Source organism: Lineus longissimus, chromosome 16 (genome assembly GCF_910592395.1).
Source record: "Lineus longissimus chromosome 16, tnLinLong1.2, whole genome shotgun sequence".
Classification (NCBI taxonomy): Eukaryota; Metazoa; Nemertea; class Pilidiophora; order Heteronemertea; family Lineidae; genus Lineus; species Lineus longissimus.
In genome coordinates this window covers 8,309,354-8,323,961 of record NC_088323.1, presented here as the reverse complement: position 1 = coordinate 8,323,961, position 14,608 = coordinate 8,309,354, and the positions used below count along the sequence as shown (strand labels likewise).

Genomic DNA, 14,608 nt, shown 5'->3' with positions numbered 1-14,608 from the left:
CCAGAGGATTTTGTGGTCAAGGTTGTTAACAAGTGTTCTGATATAGCTGATTTCATGTCACATTTCTGTATTGTGGCCTTTTTGTTTCTCCTATGTACGAAGCATCACAGGAACAGTTTATCTTGTACACCGTCCCTTTGGGCTCCGTTGTATTGTTACCTGGGCATTTACCAGTTGTCAACTATCTTATCGAGTGGTTGGTTTGAACTTTTTACCTCATCAATTACTGTCCGTGTTTCACGGTCTACTGTTGCACGAGTTACTGTTGCTAATTGAGGTTGTCTTCTTGGTGCTGTGCTTTCCATTATAGGTGCTGGTTGACTGCCACCAATAGGTGCTTCATCAGATGCAGTCATTTCTTTTATCATGTTAACAAATTTAGTACCATAATAATTTTTTGATGTGGTCTCAGAAGAGAATGTACCATCCTTTTGAGTTGAAGGAATTACCGTGAACTTCCCTTGCCCATCAGTGATAGGAATATCGCGCCAAGGGGTACAGCACACTCAGGTAGTACCAGGTTAGTACCGAAAAATACGGTAGTCTCATGAAAGATTGTTGTCATTTCTGAGTTAGCTAGACCGGTTTAATTTCAGGTACTTTGAAGTGAGTACCTTAGGTGGTACCCATTGCTGTCATCAAGTACCAAGTACCATACTACGAAGTTAACCTTGCTGCGGATTGTGCTTGTCTTCAAGAGCACATTGAGACTGAAGATCTATCAATTGCAAAAGGTCCTAATGCGGTCTTTCTGTAACAAGTACCAATACTGGACCCATGTGCGTTTGTCTTCAAGAGCACTTTGAGACTGCAGCTCTCTATATATATTTGTTTTAATGACTGCGGCAGCTTTTAATGACTGCGGCAGCTATCACCACGCTAATCTCCTAAAGAAATGGCTTTATTAGCCATGAAACATAAGGTGAGTTTCAAAACCACTCTTTCGTTAAAAGATAAACTTTATTTCTATACATAAACATGTTCGAAGATGTGATGAACATTATTAATGAACAACAGATGCAAATCACAAGAAGGACTGGACAGTTGTATAACAACTCAACAAGCGTTCCTTATTGGCCGTTATGTTCTCCCCAACTCTGGACTGCACTATCCTATATGGCGTTCTCTTAAAAGAATCAAGATGACAATTTTCACAAAACAATATCAATATTATGCTATTTGGACTTGACTGAAAGGACGGAAATAAAAAAGAGCTTACTTTCGAATAGGTGAGCCATCCTGACAAAACATGGCGACCTCGATTAAACTGAAGGCTTTAAGGTGTCGGATTACCAAAATAGGCGGGGCATCGTGACTTAAACATTCAATTACTGCCAGGTATCACGAGGAAGTTTCGACTCCATCCGAATAGCTAGATGTATGTTTGATAAGTAAGAAGCACAAAAGATTTTAAAAGATGCCTCTGAATTTGGCTAATAACTAATACAAATGCATTGCTGACAAAATTCATCTTCCTACTGCCCTTTTTTGGAACATTGCATTCAGAAGTTGTAGTTGCATTCACATCGGATACGCTTTGGCTTTCACATAACAGAGTTTTTTTCAACTTTCAAAAGGTAACCTGAAGAAAAAAACGAAAATTCGAAATTTGCGCGCTTTAGACGACTAATCAGTAATTAATTTATTAAACGTGACCTAAATTGCAAAAAGGACTCCGTTACGAGATGCAGAGTTATTCTGCGTTGATTCCAAGTTTTATTTGGTGTATCGGACAACGGAGCTCGGCGTGAATAGCCTGTCTATGTTGCAAATACCGATGTTATAGTATCAGTAAAAAAATAGTCGTTTATCATACGCAAAATTCCTCCAGTATTCCCGATTTCTTCATTAGGAGTCGGTAATCCGTCATGGCTAGCACCATAACAGAAGTGTTTTTGAAGGAATGAGAAGCCATGATACTCGAAGTTAATACCTGATATACTCACCAGATGTCAGGATTGCATCTGTCATGCTACCATTACGCAACAGTGCATGCATGCCTGGTACGCTTGCCGACACTCCAGACAAACAAGAAACACACTGATGTGCAGGATAATTTTAAAATAGCGGGCATGACCAATGTATCAGCTCATTCTGTCCTGTCATCTATTGAGTAGATCAGCGAAACACTCTAAACAGAATGTTAGTGATGAATCCAATCATGTATGAAAATAAAGCAATCTTTTGAATTCTCAAATTCCCCTACCTCAAACCAATACCAAACAAACATACAATTTATTTTTTCTACTTACTATTTCTGAAGTACATCCAGGGGCGTAGCTAGCTTGTGGCCTTGGGAGTGCAAAAGGCGCTCTTGGAGGCAAAATCACAATTTTTGGGTGAAAAACATATATTTTGGTGACGTCTGGGAGTACTTGCCCCCCCTGCCCCCCCCCCCCCCCCCACCCATCTAGCTACGTCCATAGGTGAACTAACACTTTTAACATTTGTTAATGATAATGATTAACATTACGATAAAATGTTACACTGCAAAAAACTGCGGTATTTGTCATGCAAGCCGCCCAGTGGGATGTTTTCAGTTACGAAGGATAACGCCATACCTAGAAAACTTTCAAACATGAAAGAGTGCCCTTTTCTTCCATGTAGGATCGGACTGAGTATAATCCATGGCTCATAATGACAACTCTCTTGGGTGTGCCAGGTGTGATGTCGTCGACGTCGGATGACATACTAGTACGTCTTTATGCACGATGGAAGTATTTTAACCCTTTATATCTTAACTGCACGATAATTGCTGAAATGTTCCAGGGAAATACAGGAAAACACATAAAACTGTTCCAGGATCGGAAGTGTTAACAAAAATTGATGCACACATCAGAGTGGGGAAGCTTTACGAGAGTTATTTCTCAAATATTATAAATATCAGTTCGCCTTTAAGATAATAAAAACTATGGCACTGGTAACAATCATTGGAAGCATAAATAAACAAAGAAATCCTGCTGATAAATTTATAAGTTAGCATCACTCAAGGCCTACTCCTTTTTTTCATAATTTTGAAAGCTTTAATCGTGTAACTACCTGTCGAGTACAAAACTAAAGAATATATAGTACAAACTATAAATGCCAATTTTAAGCAAATTTGCCTGCAGTATATATATATCTGGTGATCCAAAAAAAGTCCCGTTTTGAAAGTTCAATTGCGCAGTCACTTTTCCATCGATATGTTTAAATTCAGCCCCGATCTAGCTTTGGATATTGCAAGTAAGCAATTAAAATTTCAATATGCTAGGGTTATATCACTGATATAGTACTAATGTCAAGAATGTAAGTCCAAAAATGCGATTTCAGTGGATATGAATAACTGCCTTATTTGAGCAGGTGCTCAATGACCTCCTTTTACCTCAACTATGCGGTAGGCATATATTTTTTTCGTGTTGAAGTGCTTCTTCTCACTTCATCCAAGGGAAATTTTGAACCAACTTCCCACAATTTTTCGTTTTAAATCCGCTTCAGTGAACTTTTTTTCAGAGTGTCCCGTTTTTTTTAGATCACCCGATATAGACAGCACTATGGCAAGGCTATCTTGATCCGTGGAAGATGTCGTCATCTGGGGGGACACCACCATTCTGAGCCTCATGGCCTAGTGGTCAACACTAGCTGGCTATCACGCAATAGGGCCCGGGTTCGATTTCGATTATTTCTGGATGAACTAGAACTAGAATTCCTGGCTCTTTACAACACATTCAACGTATGAAATATTCGAGTCAGTCAGACGAGACTAAAAGCCATGGTCCCTTGTACCTCGAGTGTCTATGCAAGGGCGAATAAAATATTCCGCATAGGTGGACATTAGCATATAATGGACGCCATACCTCCGGCAAAAATCCAATAGGGTTACGACGCCGAAAAGGATTGGATATGACGATTTTGCTTTATAATGCATATCTACAAGACGCAAATCGTGTACCTCGAACTATAGGTCTGAGTTGGGGTTTAAGCTTTAAACCTACGTTGTCAGAAAGAGTCGCCATCTCTATCACAGGAAGAGGTGTGCAGTGCCAAATGGGAGTTGAACCCATAATCTTTAGAGGTGACAGACAGGTGCTGACGTTAATTTCTTTGTTCACCTAAAAGTAAGCATCAAAATCTGTTCCCTCCTTCTGTGGTACAACTATTTGATGTAAATGAGACAAGAAAAATCTTCAAAACCTTTCCAATAACTCTTTCGCTTCCGCAGTGTTATTGAAGTTTTACCAACTGTCCTGGTGTCAAACTGGTCAAGCACGCTCCTGTACATTGTTATGTGTATTGTACTACAATACATGCAGACAATACACATTGTAGTACAATACACATAACGCACAGGAGTGTGCTTTACCAGTTTGACATGAGGACAGTTGGTAAGAACTTGCTGCAAAGTCAACATTTGATAAAACTTTTGAAGAAAATTTTACCAGATATCATTATGAATGGTCTTTAAAAGCTATCCAACAAGAGGCCCAAGGGCCTGGCGCTCAGCTGAGTTAATATCATTAATATCTTCCCGGTGTTCAGTTCATTATGCATGAAAATGGCATGCTCGATGGTATTTGATATCCTTTTGCGTTCACTACGGTACGAATGTTTTTGGTTGACATAATTATGCCACTGTTCATTCCTCAATCCTGACCATAATTCGGGTGAAATCATCGTATGAAAATATTTACCGAAACATGAAGTTTATGCCATGAATGAGGATACTCATTGTCATAGCCTCGTTTACAAGTACGAAGTATTTTCCCGCGAATATTCAAAACTGCTTGGCTCCTTGCCAGTTAAATAACATGTGACTATACACAAAATAGAAAACTTTGATGGAAATTGTAAATCATTTTTTTACCTATCAGGGGAAACAAGCTGATGATGATCAAATAAATCATTCATGAGAAATCGTTTTGTTGCTGAAGCTTGCATGACGAAGTTAATGCTAAACCTTTTCTTGTGCTCTACTGCGCCACCGTAGTTTTCTATTTAGACCAGCGATGACGTCATTTCTGGTGATTCCCTACGTTGTCCAATGAGCGCTTTCTAAAATGTGCCATTTGGTATTGTACAAACAGAATGCCGTAGCTCCCTCAATTTCCAATCAATTTTTATGGGAGTGACATTATTGTATTGCTTAGAATGTCTACTTTTTACTCATGAAAGAATCGTAGAACTAAAACTTAATAGGCGAACAGAATCATGCCAATTCACTGCACATACTGTGGGAATTCTCCACTTCAAAATACATCGGCGATGTCATCGCGAACAGAGCATGCACTTCCGATATCGTTTTCACAGAAATGTGGCCAAATTTTCAAGAACTAATTTCTGAAAGTAGTCCCTAACGACCTTATGACTACCACTGAAACGAACTAGTGATAATATCGCCTACCAGACTACTACTTTTTAAGCAGAAAATTGGGTACTTGAGCAAGGAGGATACCGCGGTGACGTCACATCACGTGATCCCGACCCATATTAGTGATCGCTATGGCCAATCAGATTCAGTCTACTGACAGCACCAGCACTGAACACAACCTCCACGTCTCACTGTCTGGTGCGCTCCTGTACACAAAAACACCAATAGACATGAAATATTGCAATACCTAGTATGGATTCTTCCTGTGTAAAATAAAATTTACAGAGCAGATTAACTTCCACGAATAAAAAAGACGTTTGACGTGGCCAAAGTGCGGAAATAATGTCTCCGCTAAAATACACTACGAAATACACTAGGCAATGCACTACGCAATATACAGTAGAGATGCAGTTGAGTTTGTTATTGTTTTGACTTAGAAGCCCGCCCATATCATAATATATTCATGTATTCATGAAGTATGAACTCATTTCTGTCCCATACAACTCTAAGAACAATCAATTTCTCCTTAAATCATCACCGAAACCGCGATATCCGCAGGAAGATTTCGTTCTAGTGTCCGAAAATGCATGATCTTACAGGGGCGCTAACTCGACAAATAGAGGGGATCTATGGGGATCTATGCGAGTTTTAGGTATTACAGGTCTCGAACTTGTAAAATCTGTAAACATGCCTCCAAATCCCATTATGATAATGAAGACATTGCCCCATATCTGGGAGACTGTTTTGAAACCATCGCTAATTTTGGAAGATCGGTGCCCGGCTATTTGGTTTAAAAAACCCTATTTTCCCCATCAAAACAGCACTTTTTATTATTCAAATGATAGCTTATTGTCTGAAGACTTATTTCATAGCAGAAAAGTACTAATAACTCTGATTTGATGCGAAAAATCTAACTTTTTTGATGACTTGATTTTCCCTTGGCCGTGGATCGGAGACAAGACCACTAATGAATATTCATAGGTTGGAGGGTCCAGGCCTATCTATTAGACGAGTGCATGTTTTTTACTCTCAAGTACATATTTGGAGAGGTATTGAAAAAATATTTGTTGTGGCAAGTCTACAGATATAAAGAAATTATTTGATGAAAAAATTAATTTCGAATTTTGCTAATTGGGTAAAAGGGGGCGTGTTTTGAGTTTTTTCTGCCAGTTGGCTGAAAAGAGTGGAAATATCAAAGTCTGTCTAATTTGTCGATTAAAAAAAAATTTCCGTGGTCAATCACCATTTTATTTTTCACCATTTACTTGCCCGACTGTCCGGAATAACATAATCTAAATTTCAGATTCACAACACCACGCGTTCTTTGATGCGTCGCGGTCAAACATTGACAATTTAACTGCTAAAAGGCTTAAAAAATCAATTGTGGTCTTGTCTCATCGAGTTTGTTTACAATATGCAGCGCCATCTTGGAAAAGCCGTGACGTCACCGCGGTATCCTCCTTGGTACTTGAGTGTCATTGAGCTCCAGGCGTAAACAACATGCCGCCATTTTGTCTCCGCTTCGGTATATCGTACGCCGCTTATAATGCACCTTCTCAATTAAAACCAACATAATAAGGCCTTACATCGTTGATTGAATAGGAACACCACACAAAACACAATAAAGTGGGGGTACAATCGATTACGAAGCTGAAGTGAACAGTGATTTATTCCTGGAGCTACTGCTTTTGTTGTGTAGCTGCCATGTTTTGAAAACTGGCAAATAGGAGACTTCATTGATGGCTGACGTCATCGGGCGGGAATTTGAATCGGCAGAAATAATTAAAAGGCAGGTAGCGCCCTCTCCTGTTAAAATTTTGAACTTTTTCTCAATAAAATAGATTTTCAAGAATTTTATCTTAATATTAGAGCATATTTCGACTAATTCTGCTGCTCCTAGGCCGATATAGGCCAGTTTCCTTCATGCACTCTCGCTCGCAGGAAGTAGGTCGAATGGCGACAAATTTTGTTTTGAAAGTAGAGTTTGATCAGAAGTATCCAGAAATGCAAAATTGAAGTCTCTAGGTCTTACGGTTACAAAATGTGCACCATGGGTTTAACGGATGGACGGATGGATGGATGGATGGATGGATGGATGGACAGACGGACGCCACTGAACAACTTATTTGACAAGCTCGGCTGACTTAGTCAGCTGAGCTAAAAATACCCAGGGATTTTATATGTGGAAAGTTTTGTTTTAGTAAAATTTGATGAAATTTGAAGGGTCTTCCATATCGTTTCCACACAGAATATATTATATAGTATGTGTATACATACATGTGACAATGGCCGAGGTGTGCAGTGAGCTGAGGGCAGTGCTGCCATCTTGTTTCTTCAGGTGTAACCAACCAAAAACTTTGACGAATTTGGGGCAAATTTAATAGCAGATTACTGCAGGCCAGTAGTACAGTACAGTAGTGAACAGGCCCGGTGTAAAAGGAATGGATGTCCTAGGAATGCAGGACCCCATACAATAGCTGTGTATTGTCAACGAATGTGGTTAATGGTTTGGTTATGGTTAGCTACATAATCTTCAACGATGGAACTCGGCGACTCAATTCACTTCAACAAAAGGACCAGACTTAGATTCCAGGGGGACTTGCATTTCTTGTACACCAGTATATACCAGGTGTGGTAGCGAAAGAGCTATTGAAGGCTTATTCTAAACCTTTTCTGTCAATCATCAACATATTAACTGTAAAATAAGGTTAACCAGTCTCTTTCATAACATACAAGGTGTGAAAAAAAAGTCTTGTTACCTTTAAACCTGAATAGCAGTTTTTAAAAGCATTTTTTTCTGAAACTGTTTCTATCCACTAAAAATAGAGCCAACTGGGATTTTATGGATTGAAATCCCAATGAAGAATATCCTGCCATTGATACACAATGAACCATTTCGACAATGCAGTCATGCCATTATTGAAAATGATCTCATATGACTACATGGGTAAACCGGCCAGGCCTCTCCCACTACAAGAGGGATATGAATTGACCTCAAATGCTGGCGTTTCATGCGCTGGGCCGAAAGTAAACAACTAGCATTAACAAATATCTTAATTATTAATTATTTCTGCGTGACGCTTGGCATCACAAGTCACCATCCGCACAATGATTGGCGGATTGGAAAATAACTTAGTATAGGGCATGCGCCTCGTGAACGTCTGGTCATCTCTTAAAATAGCGGTCGGGATAGTTTGGCCATTCTTCAAGCAACTATTCTGAAAAACAACTATCCTGAAAAACAACTCCATGCACGGTCATTACAGAGAAAATACATTACAGAGCTGGGGCTTTTGTCTGGGCAGGAGCTGCGCACTAGACTAAATTACATTCGGCTGGAATACTTGGGTCTTTTTCGAGGGCGCACATAGGCGTGATCGACGTACAGCGGATTGGAGCCTATTTCAGTGGGATAGCATCTGACCAACACTGAGATTCCAAGTAAAACAGTTTAGTATATGTCATCATCTGAGGGGATAAGGCATTGTCAATGAAACCTAGGTAGTTGGTATAAAAGCAGGATGCAGACTGGATCCTGGATTTTGCATCATTGTATTGCACTGCCTGGATTCAATCAACCTCGCCTCCAGTTTAGGATAAATAGTATGGTTCCCTCATCAACCGTTAAAATTCCACTGGGACAGAATCAACCAAAGTTAACCCTTTAGATCCTGGAACACTTTTATGTGTTTCCCTGTATTTCCCTGGAGCACTTCAGCAATTTTCACCCAAGAATACCCCCTGTACAAGCCAGCTACAAAATTTCAATAATTTTTCATCAATAGATCCCTAACTGGCCGAAAACTGGTTTCATTGCTTAAGTCAATATGGCGTCGCTTGAGATCAAATGTACTGGCAGGCGGCTAGTGTCCGGTTAGGGATGTACAGACGGATATCGGCCTGTTGGGATCTAAAGGGTTTACAAGCTGCAACGTAAATAACTTGCACGGTAAGAGGAAACCAGTCCTGATCGTTTCCTCTTTACATCTTGAATGAAAAAGATACCATTGAAATGAAATTGAAAACTTTTTTCTCAATTGTTGTGTGACCACACACCGCATGGCCAAGCTCTACATCGCACAAACGGAGTCCAACCCTTCACCCAAGCACCATACTCCACATTCAAGAGGGGGAACGATGAAGATCAACACAGGGCAATACTTGGCAATACTTAGTGGAAAAGAGTCAGCCTCTTGATCAAGTGGTTGTGGGCTTCGACTCGCGGCAGAGTCACTGCTTGGTTCCCCTACTGGTCAAGTTCAAGTGATAGCCTTCCGGTTGCTCCTTGAACCCCCCTAATTGATTTCTGTGGAGACTGGGGTGATAATAACATGGTATCCAAAAAAGCACTTAGAACAGGAAAACATAAAAGCGCTACATAAAGAACTCAATATTATTAATCTCACTATTTTTCTAGTGCTGCCACCCATGCATAAAATAGGAGCATCTATTTTTAGCTCATCTCAACAACCATCCTAAAAGTATTAAGTCCCAATCTGTTCAAGTCCAGTCCATTTGTCAATTCGATGAGGCCCACTGTGGACGGAATATTGAACAGGAGGCCAGGTTGGTGGAATCTAGGTGGCATACCCAGATGACAGAAATCGAGCATCCAGTGTCAAGAATCTAAAATCCAAGTTCAGCTTTTACCAACTGGCAACTACCTAAAACCTACACCATACCGAAGGGCAGTATGCTTGCCATTAGTCATGGTAACAATACTTTGAAAATCCTTCTTGGCGGTAAAAGATGGCGGTTTCTTCACTAAGAAGTGAGAGTTGTTGTTAAAATGTCTCTTCATTCTCACCTCAATTTGCTCCGATAATTAGCCCGTCTAAAACATGTCGCCCTCGAGCAGCATCTTTTAAAGATAACTACTTGAGTGAGCATTGATCAATGGCAATCAACATAAGTCCTACCGGTACAATTTTTCAGTCCTACCAGTCTTGAGAAACACTTTTAAAAAACGTTATTCAACTTTGTTGTCACACAACTAAAAAGTAGCAAGACTGTTTTTTTTCCATCGTGTACATTCACTTGGTAGAGCTATATTATATATTAAAATACTCTTGTAATAATGGCGGTATGTGCTTCTGGGCGATCATGAGTTTCTTCAACACCTTCAAGTGTTCATTACTCAAAGTCCGCAGGTCAGTGAGCTTCATTAAAAGCTTGGCGAATCGATTCATATTGCAGCTGATCGTCTGATATTTTGCCTTTGTGTAGGCGCGCAATGTTTCAAGATAAACTTCCTGAATATTTTCCATTTGTTTCCCGTTTTTGACGGTTTCACGTTCTGAAAAGATACAGAGGCAACAATTACACCAGAGCAACATAAAGCGAGTTTAGAATATGGTAGCCATGGCAACCAACTTTTCTTGTATGTGTTGCAGGGATAAGGGGACAAGGGGACCAGGTTCCCTTCATAGCCAACATGGCTACCAATTCAAATGCGGTTACCGTCAATTTGGGGAAAACACTTCATCCAACCAAGCAAAATTCTAAAATGAAATGGCCAGGGCCATTGTGCTCACCTCATGTGGAGGAAAGATGGATAAAGAGCATGGTATTGTGTCATGTAGTGTTAGGTTTGATGTAGGTCCAAGCAATTACAATTTCCCCAAAATGGCCAATTTACAGTACATTCGACCTCTGTGACCTTGAAAAGTAGGTCAAATCAAAGAAGACCCGGGTGACACATTGAATGGTTGTTAGAATTAGATGTACCTATGATATAAAATTGGTGCCAATCGGGCAAGTCATTACTAGGAATAATGGCATTTTGAAGAATTTAGGATTTGGCCCCCTCCCTGGAGGCCAAACAGCAAATCAGATCGCACCAAACTTCGGTACCTGAGATCACCTGACCAAGGGGTACATGTGTACTAAATTTGTGATCAATAGTCATTGCAGTTAAGAAACGTGCCATAGTTACGGCCTGACAGCGAATTTACACCATTTGACCTCTGTGACCTTGACAAGAAGGTCAAATTAAAAACCTGTGTGACATATACTGTATAGTGGTTAGATGTACCCATGATATCAAATTGGTGGCAATCGGGCAAGAAGTTAAGGAATAATCACATTTTTAAGGTTTTTGGATTTTGCCCCCTGGTGGTCAAGTGGTGAATCATATTGGACCAAACTTCGGTCCCTGAGATCACCTGACTAAGGGGTAAATGTGCATCAAATTTGGTATCAATAGTCATTGCAGTTTAGAAACGTGCCATCGTTACATCCTAACGGCCAATTTACACCATTTGACCTCTGTGACCTTAAAAAGGAGATCAAATCGAAAACCCGGAGGATATATGATGCACCTTTGCTAGAAGTACCAACCATATTTTTTTCAAAATTTCCCGACTACTATTAAGGGAGATATTGCATATTTTCACTTTTAACGTTTGGCCCCCTGGTGGCCAAACCATGAAACGAATTGGACCGAAACTTGGTCTCCAAAGGTGTCATTACATAAGGGTACATGTGTACCAAGTTTCAACTCAATAGCTCTAACAGTTACGAAACGTGCCCTGCTAACGGACGACGACGACGACGACGGACGACGGACGCCACGGTATGGGATAAGCTCACCTCTGCTAAGAGGTGAGCTAAATGAAATGGCCAGGGCCATTGTGCTCACCTCATGTGGAGGAAAGATGGATAAAGAGCATGGTATTGTGTCATGTAGTGTTAGGTTTGATGTAGGTCCAAGCAATTACAATTTCCCCAAAATGGCCAATTTACAGTACATTCGACCTCTGTGACCTTGAAAAGTAGGTCAAATCAAAGAAGACCCGGGTGACACATTGAACGGTTGTTAGAATTAGATGTACCTATGATATAAAATTGGTGCCAATCGGGCAAGTCATTTATACTAGGAATAATGGCATTTTGAAGAATTTAGGATTTGGCCCCCTCCCTGGAGGCCAAACGGCAAATCAGATCGCACCAAACTTCGGTACCTGAGATCACCTGACCAAGGGGTACATGTGTACTTAATTTGTGATCAATAGTCATTGCAGTTAAGAAACGTGCCATAGTTACGGCCTGACGGCGAATTTACGCCATTTGACCTCTGTGACCTTGACAAGAAGGTCAAATTAAAAACCTGTGTGACATATACTGTATGGTGGTTAGATGTACCCATGATATCAAATTAGTGGCAATCAGGCAAGAAGTTAAGGAATAATCACATTTTTAAGGTTTTTGGATTTTGCCACCTGGTGGTCAAGTGGTGAATCATATTGGACCAAACTTCGGTCCCTGAGATCACCTGACTAAGGGGTAAATGTGTACCAAATTTGGTATCAATAGTCATTGCAGTTTAGAAACGTGCCATCGTTACATCCTAATGGCCAATTTACACCATTTGACCTCTGTGACCTTGAAAAGGAGGTCAAATCAAAAACCCGGAGGATATATGATGCACCTTTGCTAGAAGTACCTACCATATTTTTTTCAAAATTTCCCGACTACTATTAAGGGAGATATTTCATATTTTCACTTTTAACGTTTGGCCCCCTGGTGGCCAAACCATGAAACGAATCGGACCGAAACTTGGTCTCCAAGGTGTCATTACATAAGGGTACATGTGTACCAAGTTTCAACTCAATAGCTCTAACAGTTACGAAACGTGCCCTGCTAACGGACGACGGACGACGACGACGACGACGACGACGGACGACGGACGCCACGGTATGGGATAAGCTCACCTCTGCTAAGAGGTGAGCTAAAAAGGAAATGGTACTGTTTCAGCCAAGGCTAACTGACACGGTCAAATTAACATGCTTCATCTTACCATGAACTAATCATGGTCACCCAGCAATGAACAATATTTCTGGTTATGGAGCCGCTAGTTTTCGCCAAATTAGAATTTTTTTAATTACTTCTAATGTGTATCCGATGCTTATATTTTGACCTCCCTTTTCTTGATATAGGAGACCAGCGACAGAGTAATTGTTAGAGCGCCGGGGTTATAACCAGGAGGTCATTAGTTCGACACTTGGTACTGTGTCCTTGGGCAAGGCACTTAACTCTATTCACTTCTCTCCACCCAAGACTAAATTGGTACCAGGCTTGCCTGGGAAGTAACCTGCGATAGACCAGCATCCTCTCCAGGGGGAGTAATACTCCTAGTTGCTTAATGCTACGGAAACCGTGAGAAGCTCCGGCCGGCTGAGCCACGTTCTCAGTTGGGCAAAAGCCCAGATACACTTCTTGAATATTTTCCATTTGTTTCCCGTTTTTGACGGTTTCACGTTCTGAAGAGATAGCCCAGCTGACTTTAACACGTTCACTGCCGAGCCACGAGTATACTCGAAAGCTGGTTCCTGCTCCATTGCCAAGGCATGAGATTTGTCACCATCGCCAAGGCAAGAGTATATTCGGAGTAGTCTATGCATTATTCCATGTATTTCAAATGACAGGCAAGGGTAAATACGCTTCCGTTCTGTAAAGCATTATGGGATATACGTTTATTTTAGTGCGTTTATTATGTACTAGGTGTGCTCTAGGCTCACGGCCTACACTCATGTTGTGGCAATGGAGCAAAACGCAAAACCTGGCAAAGGTGGCAAATGGCAGTGCGCTCAAAAAAATGGGGCGGCAGTGAACGTGTTAACTTAACTTAACTTCTCCTTGTGTGACAGGCCCCCTTAAGACAATGCAAGTCATATTTTTTAACAACAATGTTAGATTTAGGCCCTGGAATTTAGGACTTACCAGAAAATATTGTTATTGCAGTGATCAGAGCAAATTCAGCATTATCAGTATGCAGCTCTGCCATGCTCCTACAAAATGGCCACATGAAGTCCGTGAATTCTTCCATTCCACCGAAACTCAGCTGGTCTTTGGTGAAAGGCTGGTTGTTAGAGAAGATAATACAATGGGTCCTCAGATCATATCTCCTGGCTGTGCGCAGCATCATCACTTCTGACGCGGAGCCCTGCAAAACCAACACAAGATTAACACAAAATATTAAAAAGTTGACCCCAGGCAAAGAGATTTTAACACTTTTAGCATCCAAGTGTCACCCCCCCCCCCCCCCAAACACCCCTTCTCAGACCAACAGGAAGAATTTATTTATCAGAGAATAAAAAGTTTTTTTGCATTGGCTTTCTCGAGACCAGAGATTGATGAATCAACAGAGAAACAGGGTTGGCTCTGTGAATTTTTTCCTCCTAGCCACTTTTTAGCCAAGGGCTGTCCATTTTAGCCATACTGAGTCAGCTCTAGTCATGCCGATCGTTTGTCCATCTTGGGGCC

General features: G+C 40.8%; 1 protein-coding gene across 2 annotated transcripts in view; it reads right to left on the bottom strand.

Annotated features, from left to right (window-relative positions):
* Positions 1 to 2,419: 2,419 nt before the first annotated feature.
* The window catches only part of LOC135500350 (ecdysone receptor-like), a 31,005-nt gene continuing 18,816 nt past the window's right edge, over positions 2,420 to 14,608 (bottom strand). For both annotated transcript variants that reach the window (XM_064791768.1, XM_064791767.1), the window contains 2 exons: positions 14,066 to 14,288; positions 2,420 to 10,640 (listed from right to left, as the gene is read on the bottom strand). In XM_064791768.1, the coding sequence (XP_064647838.1) occupies positions 10,396 to 10,640; positions 14,066 to 14,288 (468 nt within the window). In that variant the 3' untranslated portion in view covers positions 2,420 to 10,395. The remainder of the gene's footprint in view (positions 10,641 to 14,065; positions 14,289 to 14,608) is intronic.